Source organism: Coptis chinensis, chromosome 6 (genome assembly GCF_015680905.1).
Source record: "Coptis chinensis isolate HL-2020 chromosome 6, ASM1568090v1, whole genome shotgun sequence".
Classification (NCBI taxonomy): Eukaryota; Viridiplantae; Streptophyta; class Magnoliopsida; order Ranunculales; family Ranunculaceae; genus Coptis; species Coptis chinensis.
Genome location: NC_141461.1, coordinates 40,478,078 through 40,495,373, shown reverse-complemented (window position 1 = coordinate 40,495,373; position 17,296 = coordinate 40,478,078). Strand labels below are relative to the sequence as shown.

The 17,296-nt window shown below is 36.2% G+C and overlaps 1 protein-coding gene across 1 annotated transcript; it reads left to right on the top strand.

Moving 5' to 3' along the window:
- The first annotated feature begins 578 nt into the window (after window positions 1-578).
- On the top strand, window positions 579-16,217 carry LOC147492965 (protoporphyrinogen oxidase, mitochondrial-like). The gene is made up of 18 exons (XM_086565794.1): window positions 579-805; window positions 935-974; window positions 1,080-1,215; window positions 4,522-4,587; window positions 6,437-6,487; window positions 6,680-6,736; window positions 7,890-7,978; window positions 9,110-9,146; window positions 9,257-9,322; window positions 10,364-10,404; window positions 11,771-11,903; window positions 12,731-12,907; window positions 13,536-13,610; window positions 14,081-14,207; window positions 14,296-14,404; window positions 14,560-14,634; window positions 14,758-14,864; window positions 15,945-16,217. The coding sequence occupies exons 1-18, from the start codon at window positions 742-744 to the stop codon at window positions 16,091-16,093; spliced, it is 1,599 nt and encodes a 532-aa protein (XP_086421920.1). The 5' UTR covers window positions 579-741; the 3' UTR covers window positions 16,094-16,217.
- Window positions 16,218-17,296: the final 1,079 nt, after the last annotated feature.

The following is a 17,296-nucleotide window of genomic DNA, read 5'->3' as shown; positions in this document are numbered from 1 at the left end:
AATTCTAAAATCAACATTCAATTCAATTCTAAAATCAATTCAATCACAATTCAATTCAATTCTAAAATCGAATTTGCAATTCTAAAATCAACATTCAATTCAATTCTAATATCAATTCAATCACAATTCAATTCAATTCAATCACAATTAACATTTCTAAACTCGAATTCAATAAAAGAGAGTGAAACTTACGAGTATTGAGGAATTAAGGAGTGAGGAGAGAAGAAAAGTTTCTCGAGTTTGTTTTTGGTAGTAAGGGATTGAGAAATGAATGAGTGAATTGTTTATGTTTTTGGTTTTTGGGAGTGAGGAGAGAAAATGAGTGAGGGATTAAAGAATTGAAGAAGTGAATTGAGAAGAAGAGTTTCGTGCGTTATAACGTCTAGAGTGTACATGCGGCAGAGTTTATGTCGTCTGTACGGTAGACGGCAGAAACTTTACAATCCGTATCCCGAACTTAACAGTTGCTAAGAGTTCCATTGGTTTGATTTTTCGAATTTGGGCTGCAAAATTTGGCTGGGGGTGCTAAATGGCATATGTGGCACCTTTTAGCAGGCCATTATAGCTGTTGCCCATTCGACTTGCTCTAACAAAAAAAAAATGTCGCTGGGAACTGGCATACTCCCCTATCATACGACCAGTCAAGTGGGTCCACAACAATTGAACTCCACATTCGATGCAAACAAAACATACAAAAAAGAGTGTTAGTTGAAACTTGAACACTTTACTCAGTTGCGCAAAATGACATCCTCCTCCACAACTACAGCAACCGTCAAAGGACGAGAAGATAGCAAAACTAAATTAGGTACGTACGTACGTACGCCCATTCTAAAAAACGTTCTAGCTGGCTGCCTTTTTTTTACATGCACTTCACAAACCGTCAGCTAAGCTAACTAGCTTCACATAAAATTTATCATTCTTCTTGTATATACAGGTTCAGTTAAATCGGTGGCAGTTGTTGGTGGTGGTATTAGGTACGTTCATTTGCAAACAATATATATATATATATATATAATATATATATATATAAATATATAAAAATTTGTCACTAGTTATTTTGTTTGTCTTTGACTTTCAAGTGGACTTGCTGCTGCTTACAAGCTGAAATCCAATGGTTTGGACGTGACATTATTCGAAGCTGATGAAAGAGTCGGCGGAAAGCTGAAAAGCGTTTCGCGTGATGGGCTTATATGGGACGAAGGGGCAAATACTATGGTGAGTTTCTAATTAGATTATATTTGTTTGGATTTGATTTGAATCTGAATCAAAAGGTGCAATTCAAATGATTGATAATTAAAAGCTAAATATGGCAAACAGTGTATATATGCAAACCAACACAATGTCATCACCCCTTGAAGACTATCGACACTTTTTTCAGTTGCAATATTGTGGTTAACCAGCACAATGATTTCTCTCACCGGTCGTCTATTAAAGCTTGTCAACTGAGCACGAACTCGTTGAATTTTTGTCTCTTTCTTTGAAACCTGCACTTGTAGAGACACATATACAAATATAGAACCGTCTGTAGTTCTCCAAGCAATCCTGCAAAAAACGTATGCTAGCAACTTCCACAACTTAGCTCCAATACGCTTTAATTGGGCTGTCGATAAATATCTCCCGCTAGCGTGTGGCACTAAGCAGGTGGTTGAGTCCAATGGACATGTCAGCAAGAACAGAGGATCAGGTATGATCAGATCAGGCATCTGAAAAATAGATTTAAATGTGTTCTTCCTCCAATCTACATAACACACATATACAGGAAACCTCAAATGGACTGATTATAGATGCTTTTAGCCAAGATGCTAAAACACTTAAATAACAGTTCAGTTAGCCAGATAATATAATAAGAGATAAAATCCCCCAACCCGAAGAATCATCCCAACCCACTACAAAACCCCTAGTATAAAGTCATCAAAGACACAAGTTCCCCTTGCCCACCCTGAAATTTACTTCTTTGGATGAAGGTGTGATGCTCTATATCATCCAACCTTTCTTCATTAAGACTTCTGCTAGTTGTTTCTTTCCAAACAAACCAAAAAAATGGCTACTATTGTGTGGTCAAAGTCTACATGATCAGATGATCTTAGTTGTGGGATAAATGGATTCACATCTTGAGTCGAGAAGAGAAGAGATAGAACGTAATAATCTGGCCCACATCTCAAGAGCTATAGGACAGCTAAATAAAAGGCGTTAGTTTCTAGCTCGCACATTGTACATGTCGGCCAAAGGTTTTAGGTGTCGAGACCTCTTCTTGAACCTTGTGTACATTTAAGATGTTTGAAGCTGATCAAAAGAAAGGTCTACTAGAGGTTTGGGGTTCGAACCCCGCTACACACTATTGAGTTACTGATTTCTTTAAAAACAGGCTTGCCCACACGCTTTACCGCCAGGAGGCGACTAGCAAAGTCGGTAAAAACGTTTGGGTGATAATACCGAGGTCCGGGGCTCGAACCCTGCCAAAGATCAAAGAGTTCTTGATCTCATTTAAAACGGACTTACCAATAAAAAAAAAAAAAAAAAAAATGAGTTCCAGATAGATTTGGTGGAGAACGTTTAAAATTGTGTGGCATTGTTTTCTCATAATTATTCATGTTGTATTTACCTGAATATGTATAGCCTTCTCATTGCCATACATATCTATATCTTAATATTAGGGGTGCAGACGGATATCCAAAAATCCGAATCCGATTCGTATTCATATTTGAAAAATTGGATATTATCCGAAAATTTCGGATATCGGATTCGGATTCGGATAAAATTTGCCATCCGAAACCATTTCGGATACGGATTTGGATTCTGGTCATATCTGTCGGATAATATCCGATCCGATTTAATTATTATAAGTATATTATTAAATAGTTAATTAAATACAAAACATCATTAATTAATGAACTATAAAAAGAAAAATGTGGAAATTTTAAGGCCTTTTCTCTTTCTCCTTTCTCCAGAAAGAGAGCCAGAGACCAACGCCACCACCACAACTCCTATTCTTCCTCTATCAAATCATGAAAGCTCTCTCCATTTCCCGCTAGTTTAACGAAGTTGAGAAACTCATTAAAGATATTAAAACCCATAATGTGCTTCTCCATCCTTCGATTTATCACGCTGTTATTGCTTCACAGATCGTGGGCAAGAAAGCTCGTAAATGCGTTGTGATTTTTAATGATATTGGTTCATTTGGTGATGAGATTGGACATGAGGTATGTAATTAAACTTTTAAATTTGCACTTGCTTCGGATGGATATGTTGATTTTGCAAAGAAAATGTTTGATGAAATGTTTGTTAGAGGTATTTGTTTTAAATCTTGTTGGGTTTGGTGTTTTTATGGGAAGTAAAGAAAGCTCGTAATCGTTTGTGATTTTTAATGATATTGGTTCATTTGGTGATGAGATTGGACATGAGGTATGTAATTAAACTTTAGTGCACTTGCTTCGATGGATATGTTGATTTTGCAAAGAAAATGTTTGATGAAATGTTTGTTAGAGGTATTTGTTTTAGTACTGTTGGGTTTGGTGTTTTTATTCGGAAGTTTTGTAGAGTTTGTGAATTAGATGAGTTGTTGAGATTGGTGGAAGGGGTTAAACAGGTGTTTCAAATTTTCAATGATTAATGGATCGGTTATTGCGGTTTTGATTATTGATGGACTTTGCAAAGTGGGTTGAGTACATGAGGCTTCAAGAGTGCTTGATGAGCTTAGAAGTAGAGATTGCAAGCTTGATTCACAACTAATGTTGGGTTTTACACAAATCACTCAAATCAAGCACTTGCTCAGCAACAACTGCAGTTGAATCAATTTCTTCAGTTGAAGCAACAGCAGCAACGGAGTGAACAAATATGGACACCAGGTGACAAGGTCCATGAAATCATGAAAGCCCATATTTAGTGATCGGATTCGGATATCGAATTCAGATACCATTATCATACATCCGTCGGATTCGGATGTAACTACGAACTTTCGGATTCGGATTCGGATACAGGCATATCCGCATCCGAACCTATCCGTTTGTACCCCTACTTAATATTAAAGCTCCAACAAGAGGTATTTTTCGAGCTCTATTAAAATTCCATGTCATCTTCTATTAAGACGGGAATTTCTCTCCTATTTGAAAAACAGAAATCCTTTTTTATAACGGGAATTCCTCTCCTATTATAACGAATTCTAACACTTCTAATTAAAGCGGGAATAATTTTTCTATTAAAATGGGAATTCCTCTCCTATTGAAAAGGGAAAATCTAGCATATCTAATTAAAACGGTAATTATTCTCCTATTAAAACAGGATCTCTCTCCAAATTGAAAAAACGGGTTTTTAAAACTTAATTAAAGCTTAATTTAAAACAATTTGTTAGAAAATTAAAACGGGTTAGCGACTAAAACGGTAGTCTCAATTTTCTAAAAAAAATCTAAATGTTTTCAAAAGAGCCAGTGTGTATGCATGGGCCTACAAGCTAGTACATATATGTATCTCCTAATATCCATGTATTTATTCTAATTTTTTGATTTTTGATACATCCTCTTTCAGTTGGAGAGTGAGATGGAGGTGACAAGAATTCTTGACAATGCAGGACTTCGAGGGAAACAACAATTTGTATGTATTTCTTACCATTTTTGGCTCAAGTTGCTAGCGTTCATTACTTTACTGTTAGTTTACAAGCTATACCAAAATTTTGACTTGTTTAGTCCTTAAAAAGGAAAATGCATCTAGTCCCTTTTTGGAGGACATGTGAAGATTGAGATTATCTGGTAATTTATAAATGTATTTTCTTTTAATTTTTTAATTTTTTTTTAAATTTATTTAAGTAGTGATGTAGGTTTACTACATTATCATTATGGATCATTGAATCATATCTAAGTTCAAGCAACAATTCATTAGAGGGCTTACATATTGTTGGTTAGGTTTATTAGTAGTTATTTTGTTTTGTGGAAAAGTGTGTTCTTGCTTTGGGAAGTCAAGAACTTAGTTACTGAATTCTGAAAATACTAAATTGGATTCCCACGTTATGGACATGGACTTTCTAGATGTTGTACATAAGAAATCTCACCAACCCCAACCCCCCCCCCCCCCTTTTGATTCATCTTGGAGATTTGGAAATCCTTTGGTGCTCCTATTACATAAATATTAATACCATTACCTAAAAGGTTTTTATTTCTCATTTTCTATTTTGTTAGGGGCGAAGCAAGGCGGTAGATCCTTGGGTCCGCCTTTGACAACATAACTCATTTCCAGTTGAATAACAATTGACCAAATTCTCCCAATTCATTTCCAATATCAGCGTTTAGAAAAATAATGATAATTGGTGATACTTGTATCAGCATCTTAGACAAGTTCATCAACAATATGGGCTGTAGAAGTTTGTATCTGGTTTGACCTTTATCAGTCTTAATTAGGAGCATCCATCTCAAAACTAATTGGTGGTGAGGGGAGAGGTCCATGACCTTTTATACTATACAATAAGGTTTTAGAGGTTCTATGTGGGACTACACTAAATATGTGAAGACATCTCTTCAAGTTTGGCATTACTTGAGCCTAACACACGTGGAGTAAATGGGCCCTTTTGGGCCAAATACAATAAGCCTTCCCCAATATGATCTTAAACTTTAGTAGAACCCAACTCAAAACCCTTGGGCAACGAGTGGAGAGGCCTACAAACTTTTATACTATATTGCTAAGTTACATTGACACGGACACGTGTGTCCGTATCCAACACGGATACGAAGTGTCTGACACAACGAAATATAAAAAACTGAGGTATAGCACATACAATATGTGTGCGTGGTCGTGGTCCAACACGACATAATGGATACATATCCGACCTGATTATTTTTTGAAATATGGCGTGTCCATGTAGCATAGCTATATTGCAAGGCTCTAGATATCCCATGTGGGACTATGCTAAACATCTCAACACTCACTTCTGTGATTCTTTTGTGAAAAATGGAAATATGAAACTTTTCTCTTCATTAAATGCGATACTAAACTTTTAATTATGGAGAGACATCATATGTCGTTATTTCTTTTTATTTTAGATCCACAAGTGTTTCTTTCTATGGAAAAACTCAAAACACATGTTTGAGATAAATGTAGCAAATTGGAGCTTTCTCACTCTGGCTTTGACTGATAAAAGACTATAAAAATGATGAGTGACATAGTTAGGCGAAAAGAAATTTGGAAGTGCATTGTTGTGAATAATGTCAGTTTGAATTTAAGAACATGAAGTGCCAAAATTTTACAGTGGTCGAACATTTCTTGAGTTCTTATAGTGTTAAACTGTTAAAGTTGTAAGACTAAGATTGTATTTGTATTGAGCATGTACCCTTCTGATTCCAAATTTGAGTGTAGATCCCTGTTGGTAATCTAGCCTTAGCAAACTTGATTTCTGCAATATGTTACTATTTCTATAATTTAGTTGACTCTTGAGTTTTGTTTCATTGTAAAGCCAATTTCGGCGAACAAGCGGTACATTGTCAGAAATGGACAACCTGAAATAGTGAGTTCTGAATACTGCACTTTTATTTCTTAAACTAGTCTCTTTTCTTTTCTTTTGATTTGTTTTATTTTTTAATTTTATTGAAAAGGTAATCTAGTTTTATTTCTTTTTCTTCTTTCCTCCTTTCTCTTTTCAGCTGTTTACATTGTTATTTTTTTAAAACAATTCTCACTGCTTGATTCTGGTCATCAGCTTCCTACAACTTTCTTTGGATTTATGAAGAGCAATTTTCTTTCTACCAAATCAAAGGTTTGTCTGAATCTCAAGATTCCTGTATCATTTTATGCACTTATATCCTGAGTAGCAAAACCAACATATAATGACTGCAATCTCAGCCATCTACTAGATGCTTGTATTACATTTTCTAAAGACCGGTTGATGTGCTTCTTCAAAAGACTGTTTGATGTGATTACCATTTCTTATCCAAGGACACAAATATTCAAATATATCGATAGTGAAACATCTTCAGTGATCCATTGAGATTAAACAACTACGACTATACATAATATACATTCACAAGGAAAAAAATCCCATATGTAACGCTAAAGAACCACTTTATACTTCCCTTGACACTTTCGTCATTCCCAGCAATCTGCTGGAACTTTTATAAGATAGATGTTTGTAGCTATTCCACATGGTCCTTGCTACGAAGAAATATAATTGTTCATAATGTCATTCCTATACCTATCCTTCCTCCCTCTTGAAAACTCCTTTTTTCTTGAAGTTAAGTTGTATTAGTGATATTAGATAAGAGAATATGAAAGATGGAAATATTGAGAAGAAGAGAGAAAAGAGAATGTGTCCTTAATTGATTTTGGCCCTCTCTCAGACACATATTAGGATTACATCCAGAAAAGTAATAGGGCTGACGCCCTCGGGAAATGTTTCATGGATAAAAACAACTCTAACACTTAGACAAGTTTACTTTTGAAGCATATGCTAATTGTTTATTTTTGTTTTCCTTGAGCTTCAGTTGTGATAAAGTGTTTTCACAACTTCCTGAGTAACAACTCCGTAAGTTATATATTGAAGATGGATATCCAACTTAATACCAATGGGTGATGAGTGGAGAGGCCCAAAGACAAATTTTTATGCGCAATGTAACATATCCCATGTGGGACTAAACATCTCAACACGCCCCCTCACCTGTGGTATTATTTGAGCCTAACACGTGGACAAATATACTTGGGTTATATGGAGTAAACAACATGCCCTTTGGACCAAACACAATAGCCCACAAAGACAATAGTCCGCTTTGATACCATATGGAAGATGGATATCCAACTTAAAACCAATTGATGATAACTGGAGAGGGTCCAAAACTTATATATTTTTATGCGTAACTTAACATATCCCATGTGGGACTAAACATCTCAACATTATGAAATATTTGTGTTTGCAGTTTCAGTTATTTATGGAGCCATTTTTATGGAGATCTTATGTAGAAAATGTTGTTTCATTGGAGGCGTCTAATGAAGATTCAAAGCGAAGGTAAATGCATGAAGTTGTTTAAAATATGGATAACAATATAGCTTCTTTGTCTCCAACTGAAAGGAAACCACACTCCAACTCATGTTGAGTGTGAAACATGTAAAACCACACTCCAATTCATGTGGAGTCTGACTAGTTTATTGAGTTTATTGGCGTTCACACTACACATCTGTTGACAATATAACCAGTTGCCAGACGGTTGGTGACTGCGTTTAGCAAATATAATCATTTGCCTTACAGTTGGAGTTAGTCTAATAGAAATATCCATTTGTGTATTAATTCAACATACTACAATGATTACAAAAATTACAAGGCAGTAGGAGTTTCCGTATTCACTTGGCTATTGCCTCCCTCTTTATTAGGCATTTCTATGTGTTGAATGTCGAGTAATTTAATTTTCAGGCTTTATATGTCCTTTTTGGTGTAAATTTCATATTGGGGCCAATCAAAGTAATAATAATCATAATTTGTATTGGTTTCTATTGACCTTCCCTTAACTTAATTGAAGTTATATGGGAATTTACATGCCCCTCAACTTAATTGAAGTTAGAATCTCCCCCCCCCCCCACAGTTTGTCTGTTTATGTGTGTCTGTTTTGGGTGGGGTGTGTGGGCGGTGTCATGCTCCATGGCCAAAACACGTAGATTCGTAGATTGATTCATTTTGACATTCTTATTTTGTTTTTGTCTTTGTTTTGGTAGAGGTGGGGGAGGGAGCACGTCAGTCAAAAAAAGCCTTTTGTATTTTAACATCTATGATTTGATGGAACTAAAATAGTATGGTCATACATGCGGACCGTCGAGCATTTTTCTTGCATCATGAAGAATGCTTTACACATTTGAAGAGCTATATCACTTTTTCCTCTTTTGGCTAGAGACGGGATACTTATCTAGGAACCATAAACTGAAGTTCAAATGACAATATCAGTTTTGAAAGATGGATATCAGAGTTAATTATTTCATCTAAATTAAAAGCTTATATGATTTGATGGTTTTGCATTTTGATTTTGTTTATAAAATCTGTTGTGTAATGGTTACGATAGAGATTCTCAGAAAATTTCAGCTTCTAAGCGTTAGTGCCGAAAACCTTTTTGCATGTCCTCTCAGCTAATTGGTTGCTCCTTCTTTGCAGTGTGCGAGACTTCTTTGAGCGCCATTTTGGGAAAGAGGTGTTTACTGTCTTTATGCTTGGGAGTTTTATCAATTGTAAAGAAATGTCTAAAGCTGCTAACACTTAGTTTGGATAACTTCAAAGTTTTATGTTTTTTTTTTTGCTTAGGTTGTTGATTATCTCATTGATCCTTTTGTTGCTGGTACAAGTGCGGCAGACCTTGATTCATTGTCTGTGAGTATTTTCTTCTTATGAATTTTGTTGTGAGAAATAGATCTTTTCTTGATGTACTAATGTATGTGCGCGCTCAATGAGAGTGTTACTAACAGAGTAACAGGGCTTGTGAACTAAACTTGAATGCCTAAGGAGGTGCATAAGTTTCTTGATTCAGCTGAATCTGGTAAAGACTTGATCTTGAGTACACATGAGTACTCATGTCGAAACTATTACAACCCTCCCAAATGTTTTCATATATTGTGGGGTGGGACCAAAAATAGTAAAATACATGAGTACACAACCTAAAGGCTTCACAGTTCTAATAGGCAGCTAATGACACCTTACTTCCTAAGTACCTAGTATGTGATTGCAAATATAAGGAATCTCCATTGCATGATGAGTCTTTAGGACAAATACCGTTGGGCACCTCAATCAGCCAGACACATTTTAGTTCATCATCTTTGCATTCCTTTATCATATTCATTTTAGGACTAAGGCACCAATCAGTCGTGGCCATTGCATGACCTGCAATTTGTCTATGCTAGCCCATAGACAGAAGTCAGTAGTCACACAACAACGCAAATTGAGTTTTAACCTGTTCAACCCGAGCAACAGTGGATCAAAATTGAGAAGGGCAAAATTAGTCTTAAGGGAAGGAGAAGACTAGCTTGCCTAAACTATACAGTAAGTGAAGCCTCTGTTATTAAATTTAGTTAGATATCAACTTTTTGCTACAATATTTCTGAAGAACCACAGACTGGACCGTTTTGTTCTGGAGGGTGGGGATTCGAGAGGACCTCTTCAACTGTAATAGTAGCCCAACAGGTTAAGTATTGGTATCTAAGCCATTATTTATTTGTTTTAGGAAAGAAAACTACTTTTGCGTAACTGAAACTATTGTATTGATGAAGGATGTTAATGTTAATAATAGCCAAATGTATGTATTAGCTAATGTAGATTTGTGAGAAAGAAAAAGTATTAGCTAATGTATAAATTCATCTCTCTTCTCTTGGGAATTACTAATTTTCTTTTACTGCCTGGTTTTGGGTTTTTTAACAGATGCCCCATGCATTTCCCGCTCTATGGAATCTTGAAAAAATGTAAGTAATGTGTAAATTGTTTTGGTTATTTCCCGTAGAATAAACATTATTAAAAGGTCCGTGTATTAGGGCCGGCTTACTTAAAATTGCTTGTAAGAGGATATCTACAGATTGTAGGGTTGACGAGAAGAAACTAAAAAAATCTTGTTACAAACCAAATCATGTCACGTCGCCCTTCTTATATATGGACAATCCAACTCAAAACTAATCGACAATGAGTGGAGTAGCCCCAAGTTCTTATCTATTCTAATGCAAAATGGTATACTTCCAATGTGGGACTATATATCTTATCTCAACATGCACCCTCACACGTGGCATAACTTTGAGCGAAGCAGCAAACTAATTTAATTTGGTGGCGTGGAGTGAATGGGTCGTTGGCTTAGAACAATTGCCTGCTCTAATTCCATCTCAAATTTAAAGCATCCAACTCAAAACTAGTTGGCAATGAGTGGACTGTTTCCATGATCTTTGTAAGAGTTCTAAGAGGACCAGGAGATGTCCCACAATGCTACTTTCATTTTGTGTGGATGGTCCACTGGGGTTTGAGGGCATTGTGTCAACTTATTTCTCCCCCACTTATTTGGACGAAGAAGGTGCGGTGATTATCATAATGGCGTAGAGGAGGAAAAAAGAACGGAGAAAGAAAAAAAAAATAAAGACGAGGTGATGGCAATGACGGTGGTGGGTGGTGGCAATGGTCATGCTCTACAAATTCACTTGTGACAAAGAATTCATTTGATTTATTGCTTTGTGGCAGCTCGTGCGGAAGTAGTGGGTTCCAACAAGCGGGGCCTTAACTTGTTGTGTTTTTGTTCCCTTATAAGTTTGTGGAAAACATTTGTTTAACTCTTATAGATACTTATCCTTCGATAAGGCAAAAACTCTTCTACATTTGTTTGTGGAGAGATTATTGTCTCAACGAAAATTATCCTTCTTGCATAATGTTGTTGTTGACATATTGAGTGTCCCCGAGCCTCATATAATATATTAATAGAATGGACCCTTCACGTAAGTTTGAGCTTATGGAAAAATTGACAATTTAACATGATATCGAAGCCAATGGTTTCTGAGATGTTTCGGGTTCAACTCCTGCCAGGTGAAGATGTCCCATCCTTCTACCTGTGCTTTTCCACTCTTGCCAGCCAGGTGAAGATGTCCAATCCATCTATCTGTGTATTTCCAGCGTGTTCTGCTGAGGGGGAGTGTTGACATATTGAGTGTCCCCGAGCCTCATCTAATATATTAATAGAATTGACCATTCACATAAGTTCGAGCGGGCTTATAAAGAAATTGGCAATTTAACAGTTATGAGATTGAGACACATATTAGCATTTTGTAATTATCTAATAATTTCTTTTCTCATCAGGTTTGGATCCGTTGTAGTTGGTGCAATTCGTTCTAAATTATTTGGAAAAAAAGAAAAGAAGGGAAAAATGGATCCTTCCTCTGGAAAAAAGAACGCCCAACGCGGTCCATTTTCATTTCATGGAGGGATGCAGGTTTCTACATGTCTTTTAAATAGATTGACAAAGTTACATGTTGTTTCCTATATAACTAATTCTAGGAAATCGGTGTGTAATTACATCGGCAATCACTTTGAAGTTCATTTTATAATTCCAAAGAATTTCTTGCCAATAGCTTTACCTTTTTTCGGTTCTCAGAATTATGCATTTGTGCTTAAGAAATTTTATATTCTAATAATGGGTGTGTGCATGCGTTGCATAGGTTGATTTTTTTTTTTTTTTTTTTTTCTTATTTCATTATTTTTAAAGGAATTATAGGAATACTTAGAATAAGATATTTATATGTTAGAATTCTAAGAGGACATCTCCCATTTTATGAAGTTTCTATTATGTGAACCATGTTATTTTCTTTAAACCATGATACAAGGCTGCAACCAACTAAGGCCTTATTATCTTTTTCTCCTTTTTCTCTCCAAACCTTCTTCTTCATTACCAATAATAAAATCCTTTTACTTTATGAATAGAAATCCTCATTATCATGCTCAATAAACTTAAATGCTAAGTAAAAGGTTTCATTATCTTAATAAATTTTCTTAGAAGACAATTGTTGGTTAAAAATACTATAGTTCAAAGACCTATTTTTTTTGTGGAAATTTTTAAGAATAACGTTCAATATGGGCCATTGGAAGCTTGAAACCATATTTTATATTTTCTTTTAATTTTATATTTTCTTTGGGGATTGGAGTTCATTCTTTATTCATCATTTGGGGTTCAGGTAAAATAGAATAAAAAAAGAAGCACGAAAAGAAAAAGTAAAATAAATAAATCATTGCTTCTAATTCTTAACTTTCTATCTCTGACAGTCGCTTGCAAACATGTTGTGCAAAGAGCTTGGAGATAGTTTTAAATTGAATTCAAAGGTGCTATCATTATCTTGTAGCCTTGATGAAAACTCTCTATTTGACAATTGGTCGATTTCTTATGCCCCAAACCACAAGAAGCCTTCACCCGATCAATCTTTTGATGCAGTCATCATGACGGTGAGTTTTGCGTAATCCTTTCGTATTGAAATTCTTTATGTTCGCTTATATAAGAGTTGTGCTGCTGCTGCTGATGATAATAATCTTGAGTATTATTATTCGTTGAGATTGTCAGTATAGTTCCACATGGACACGTGGGATAATAAAATCCTTGCATTACAGTATATAAAGTTATGAAGTTCTTGGGGCCACTCGACTCATCACTAATTGGGTTTGAGTTGGATGCTCCTAAAGTTTAAGATGAGATTAGAGCAGGCTATTGTGTTTGGCCCAAAGTGGCCGTTTACTCCACGTCACCCAAGTGTGTCGTCCATGTAGTGGCTTGGCTTGAAGTAGCGCCACACATGAAGGGGTGTTTTGAGATGTTTGTATAATCCCATTATAGTATAAAGTTCTTGAAGCATCTCTACTCAACATCAATTGGTTTTGAGTTGGATGCTCCTAAAGTTTAAGATAAGCTAATGTTTTGGCAGCTTTTTACATTGGGTCAAAGTCACGGCACATTTGATTGGATAGTGCCCATTTATTAACTTGGTTCATTTCATTATAAAAAAAAAAAAAAACTTGGTCCAGTTTCAAGATTCCTATTTGAGATAATATTCTGTTGAGACTGCATTCTGTATATCAGGCTCCACTATGTAATGTTAAAGAAATGAAGATTCTACGAAGAGGCTATCCTTTTATGCTTGACTTTCTTCCGGAGGTAAGCATCCAACTACTTCATCAGTAATTTCTACACATGCTAATTGTCACTAAAAATTTCAATTCTTCATCTTAAATAAAACACACATGCATCTCAACGAAATCAATCCCGTCATTGGTTTATAGCTCTGTTGTTTTATCCATATGGTAATTTCCATGTTATCTGAAAATACGTACAACTCATACACTGTTATTATCTTCCAGATGAACAACAGAAATTCCACGTTACCCGAAAATATGTGTGAACATTTTCAGAAATTTCACGACTTGATTATCTTGATCCAATCATTCATTTGTTTAAATGCTATACCCAGAGTTTTTTATTGTGTTTGTGTAGTAACATAACTACAATTTACATGGACAGCTTGTCTGTGTAGATGACAAGAACATTAGCTTGAAGCTCTTATGGTTCAGCTTTCACGAGTTTCACTAGTTAGTATCAATGTGCAGTCGTTGGCCTTTGTAATGCAGGTAAACTATATGCCACTTTCAGTTGTAATCACCACCTATAAAAAAGAGAATGTCAGGAGACCACTTGAGGGATTTGGGGTTCTTATTCCTTCCATAGAGCAGCAAACGAATGGTTATAAAACACTCGGTACGAATTTTTTAATCAATCAATTTAATAAGTACCTAAATCCTTTTAACCTATTTGTGCCAATTTAACATTTCTTTCTATCAAACAGGTACAATTTTTTCTTCCATGATGTTCCCGGATCGTGTGCCAAGTGATGTGCATCTATATACTACTTTTGTTGGTGGAAGTCGGAACAAGGAGCTAGCAAAGGCTTCAGTGTACGTGATACTTTACGCTTGTGAATGGTGTTTTCTCATTTCAATTCTCTCAAGACTATATTGTGTTATGTGAGGTCTAACTGAACCAACTAATACACCGCTGCTTTCTCCGTTGGCCTAATTAACAAGTGTACTTATTATTAATTTGTCTTCAGGGATGAATTGAAGGAGGTGGTCGCTTCTGACCTTGGAAAATTGTTGGGTGCACAAGGGGAGCCAGCCTTTTTCCAGTATGAAAACCTCCTTTCCTTATAAATGATTTAGGGTAATATTACACGCATGGCATTTGGATGGAATCCCAGATCACCTCTTATATTGTTGCTTTTCTTCTGTGGGTATTGCTCAAAATACAGTTGTTTCTACTGGAGCAAAGCCTTTCCCTTGTATGGGCATGACTACAACTCTGTTCTGAGAGCAATAGAGAAGATGGAAGAGAGTCTTCCTGGTTTCTTTTATGCAGGTAAGTGCTCACTGGTATGAACTTTAGGAAAGAGCTGATATGAGTTGCTATGCCCAATTAAGGCAATTTTATTATCTACTCTATGAGAGGGTCAACTGCACAGGATGTACTTCGTTTGCTCAGTTGGTCTCTCCTATCTTTTCTAAATCTAGTGCGAGTATGTGACTAAAGTTAACTGTAAGTTAGTTGAGCCACAGTATCATGACTTATATCACACAACTTTTACCTTTTCATATCTATCGAGTATTCATAATTGAAAGCTAGCTCATTGTAAATCTAAGGTGCGATAACAATGTCTTACCTAACTAATCTGACGACATATCTTTGTTCAGGCCAAGTCCAATAGTGCCCCATCCCACCAAATATGACGAAAATTGTGATCCAATGGTGTGTCAAAACACCAACCCGTCAACGCTATTGCTATTAATTTACCTACATATAGAGGAAGTTTTAGCGGAATGGCGTATGCTCTACACCTCAGGGACAATGGCGGGCAGAAAATAAGGCCCCACATAATTGATTTTCAAGAATCTAATTTAGGCAAATTTAGTTTTCTATCCATGAGGAGAGGGGCAAAATTGGGAGTTTGGAATTTAATTTAGTCAAAAAGTGTCAATTTCCCCACACGCTTTTGTTGATGGCGGCTAGGATAGTTGTCAAATTTAAAGTTTTTTCTACACGCCTGTGTGAGTGGCGGGTGGGAGAAAAACCATTGGGTTGAAAAACGCAAACCCTGTATTCTATTGTGATTTGGTGTTTTGGCGCACCAAACCATTGGACTCAGCCTCAGCTAGGTCTATTGCTGCATATTACCAGTTGACTGCGTTATACTTGAGAATGCTTGACCAATTACTCAGTGTTCCCACTTGTTTGTGTAAGATTAATTTTTTTAAAACTGATTGGATACTCTCCCATTCGAGCTCTTGTAGGGAAGGAAGAAACTGTTCCCCAAGTTCCAGTTGTCCTTGTTACTTTCACTTGTCCGAGATATATATAATATATTCTCTTTTAAAGCTGGCGTCGTTGTGGTCTTTGGTCAGCAATAATAACTTTCTTTCTTTGTGTGTATGAACTTTGTAGGTAACCACAGAGGTGGCTTATCTGTTGACAAAGCACTAGCTTCTGGATGCAAAGCGGCTGACCTAGTGATCTCCTATCTAAATTCTTCTTCCGAGGACAAGTTGCATTTGGAATCCAAGGCATCGGATGATGAAACTATCAAAAACTAACTAGCCTTGTGGAAAATGTTATTATGTAAAAGCAACTTCTAGGCATATCATTCTGTACCAGATGATTTCGAAGTGTAATACCATTGAATCCAAGTAGCAAAGCATATCTTTAGTTTTGCTCTCAGACTCAAGTTTTCGTAACAAGCTGAAATAATATAGCATTTGTAATTAACTTCATAAAATACAGACTACAGGGGTGATAGATGAACATCTAAATAAGCGTTTCAGCAGATGTTTTAGCACAAAATGAAGGGGTAAATACAAGAGGAATCTTATCAAACATACAATCGAACTTAGAGAACAAGTTTGTCGTAGGCATGTCCAAAAATTCAGAAATATAAAAGTTCAGATGCAAAGTTATGTGCTTGTTTCCTTGCACTCTGTTATCTGTCAGCACTTAATTTAGTACAGAAGCCAAAGATTGTATGCATAAAAATTCGACTCGTTAGCTCGTTTCTTTCCAAAGGTAACAAGACAGTCGATGGTCATGCTATGCCAATCTATGGTCTTGCCAAGTCGCCCGTAACTTCATAGCCATGGATCCACACCAAAGTCCTCGTGTCAATGTTGTCACGCTCCAAGCTTCACCAACAATCCAACATCGGCAAATACACAAATCGGACACCAAATTAGCAGATATACTACTATAGGGCGTTGAAATTGTTGACCCATGTTTTGTGCCAAAACAGGACGTTGGATCCACTTGCTAATGTCAGCAAACAAATGTGAACTTCCTACCATGCCCTTCTTCCTCTCTAGTGTTAATATTATTTTACCCTTGTGTTAAATCATGTGTAATTACTTTATTAGCCTCTTCCAAGTTAGGACCTCATCTTCTTCTCTCTACCCATCTTCTGTAGTTTGTTTCAGAAGAGGACTTGCCCTAATCTTCTTCTCCCTCTTCCACGCACTCCAATGAAACACATTTCCCTATCTTTTCCCTACCTTTCCCGCCCAATGTTCCCTATATTTCCTTCAGTTTCTTTGGAACACCTATTCTTGGAGCAGGAGAAACTCTTATCCCCACACTTCCCGCCCAATTTAGTATCTTATAATTCCAGTATAGTGCCGTATATTTTGTCAAATCACCAGTATCAGTATATTCATGAAATTTTATGATTCTCATGAGGGTCGTGAAGAGGAGAGATCTGTGAGGGATTTTCATAGAGGGGAGAAGGTGAACATGTGGTGGAAATGGCATGT

Excerpts from the sequence above, each read along its gene's own strand:
- LOC147492965 (XM_086565794.1), top strand. The coding sequence starts at position 742 with ATGACATCCTCCTCCACAACTACAGCAACCGTCAAAGGACGAGAAGAT. Across the intron at positions 12,908-13,535 it reads TTGATGCAGTCATCATGACG|GCTCCACTATGTAATGTTAA; the intron begins GTGAGTTTTGCG and ends TCTGTATATCAG. Across the intron at positions 14,865-15,944 it reads TCCTGGTTTCTTTTATGCAG|GTAACCACAGAGGTGGCTTA; the intron begins GTAAGTGCTCAC and ends TGAACTTTGTAG.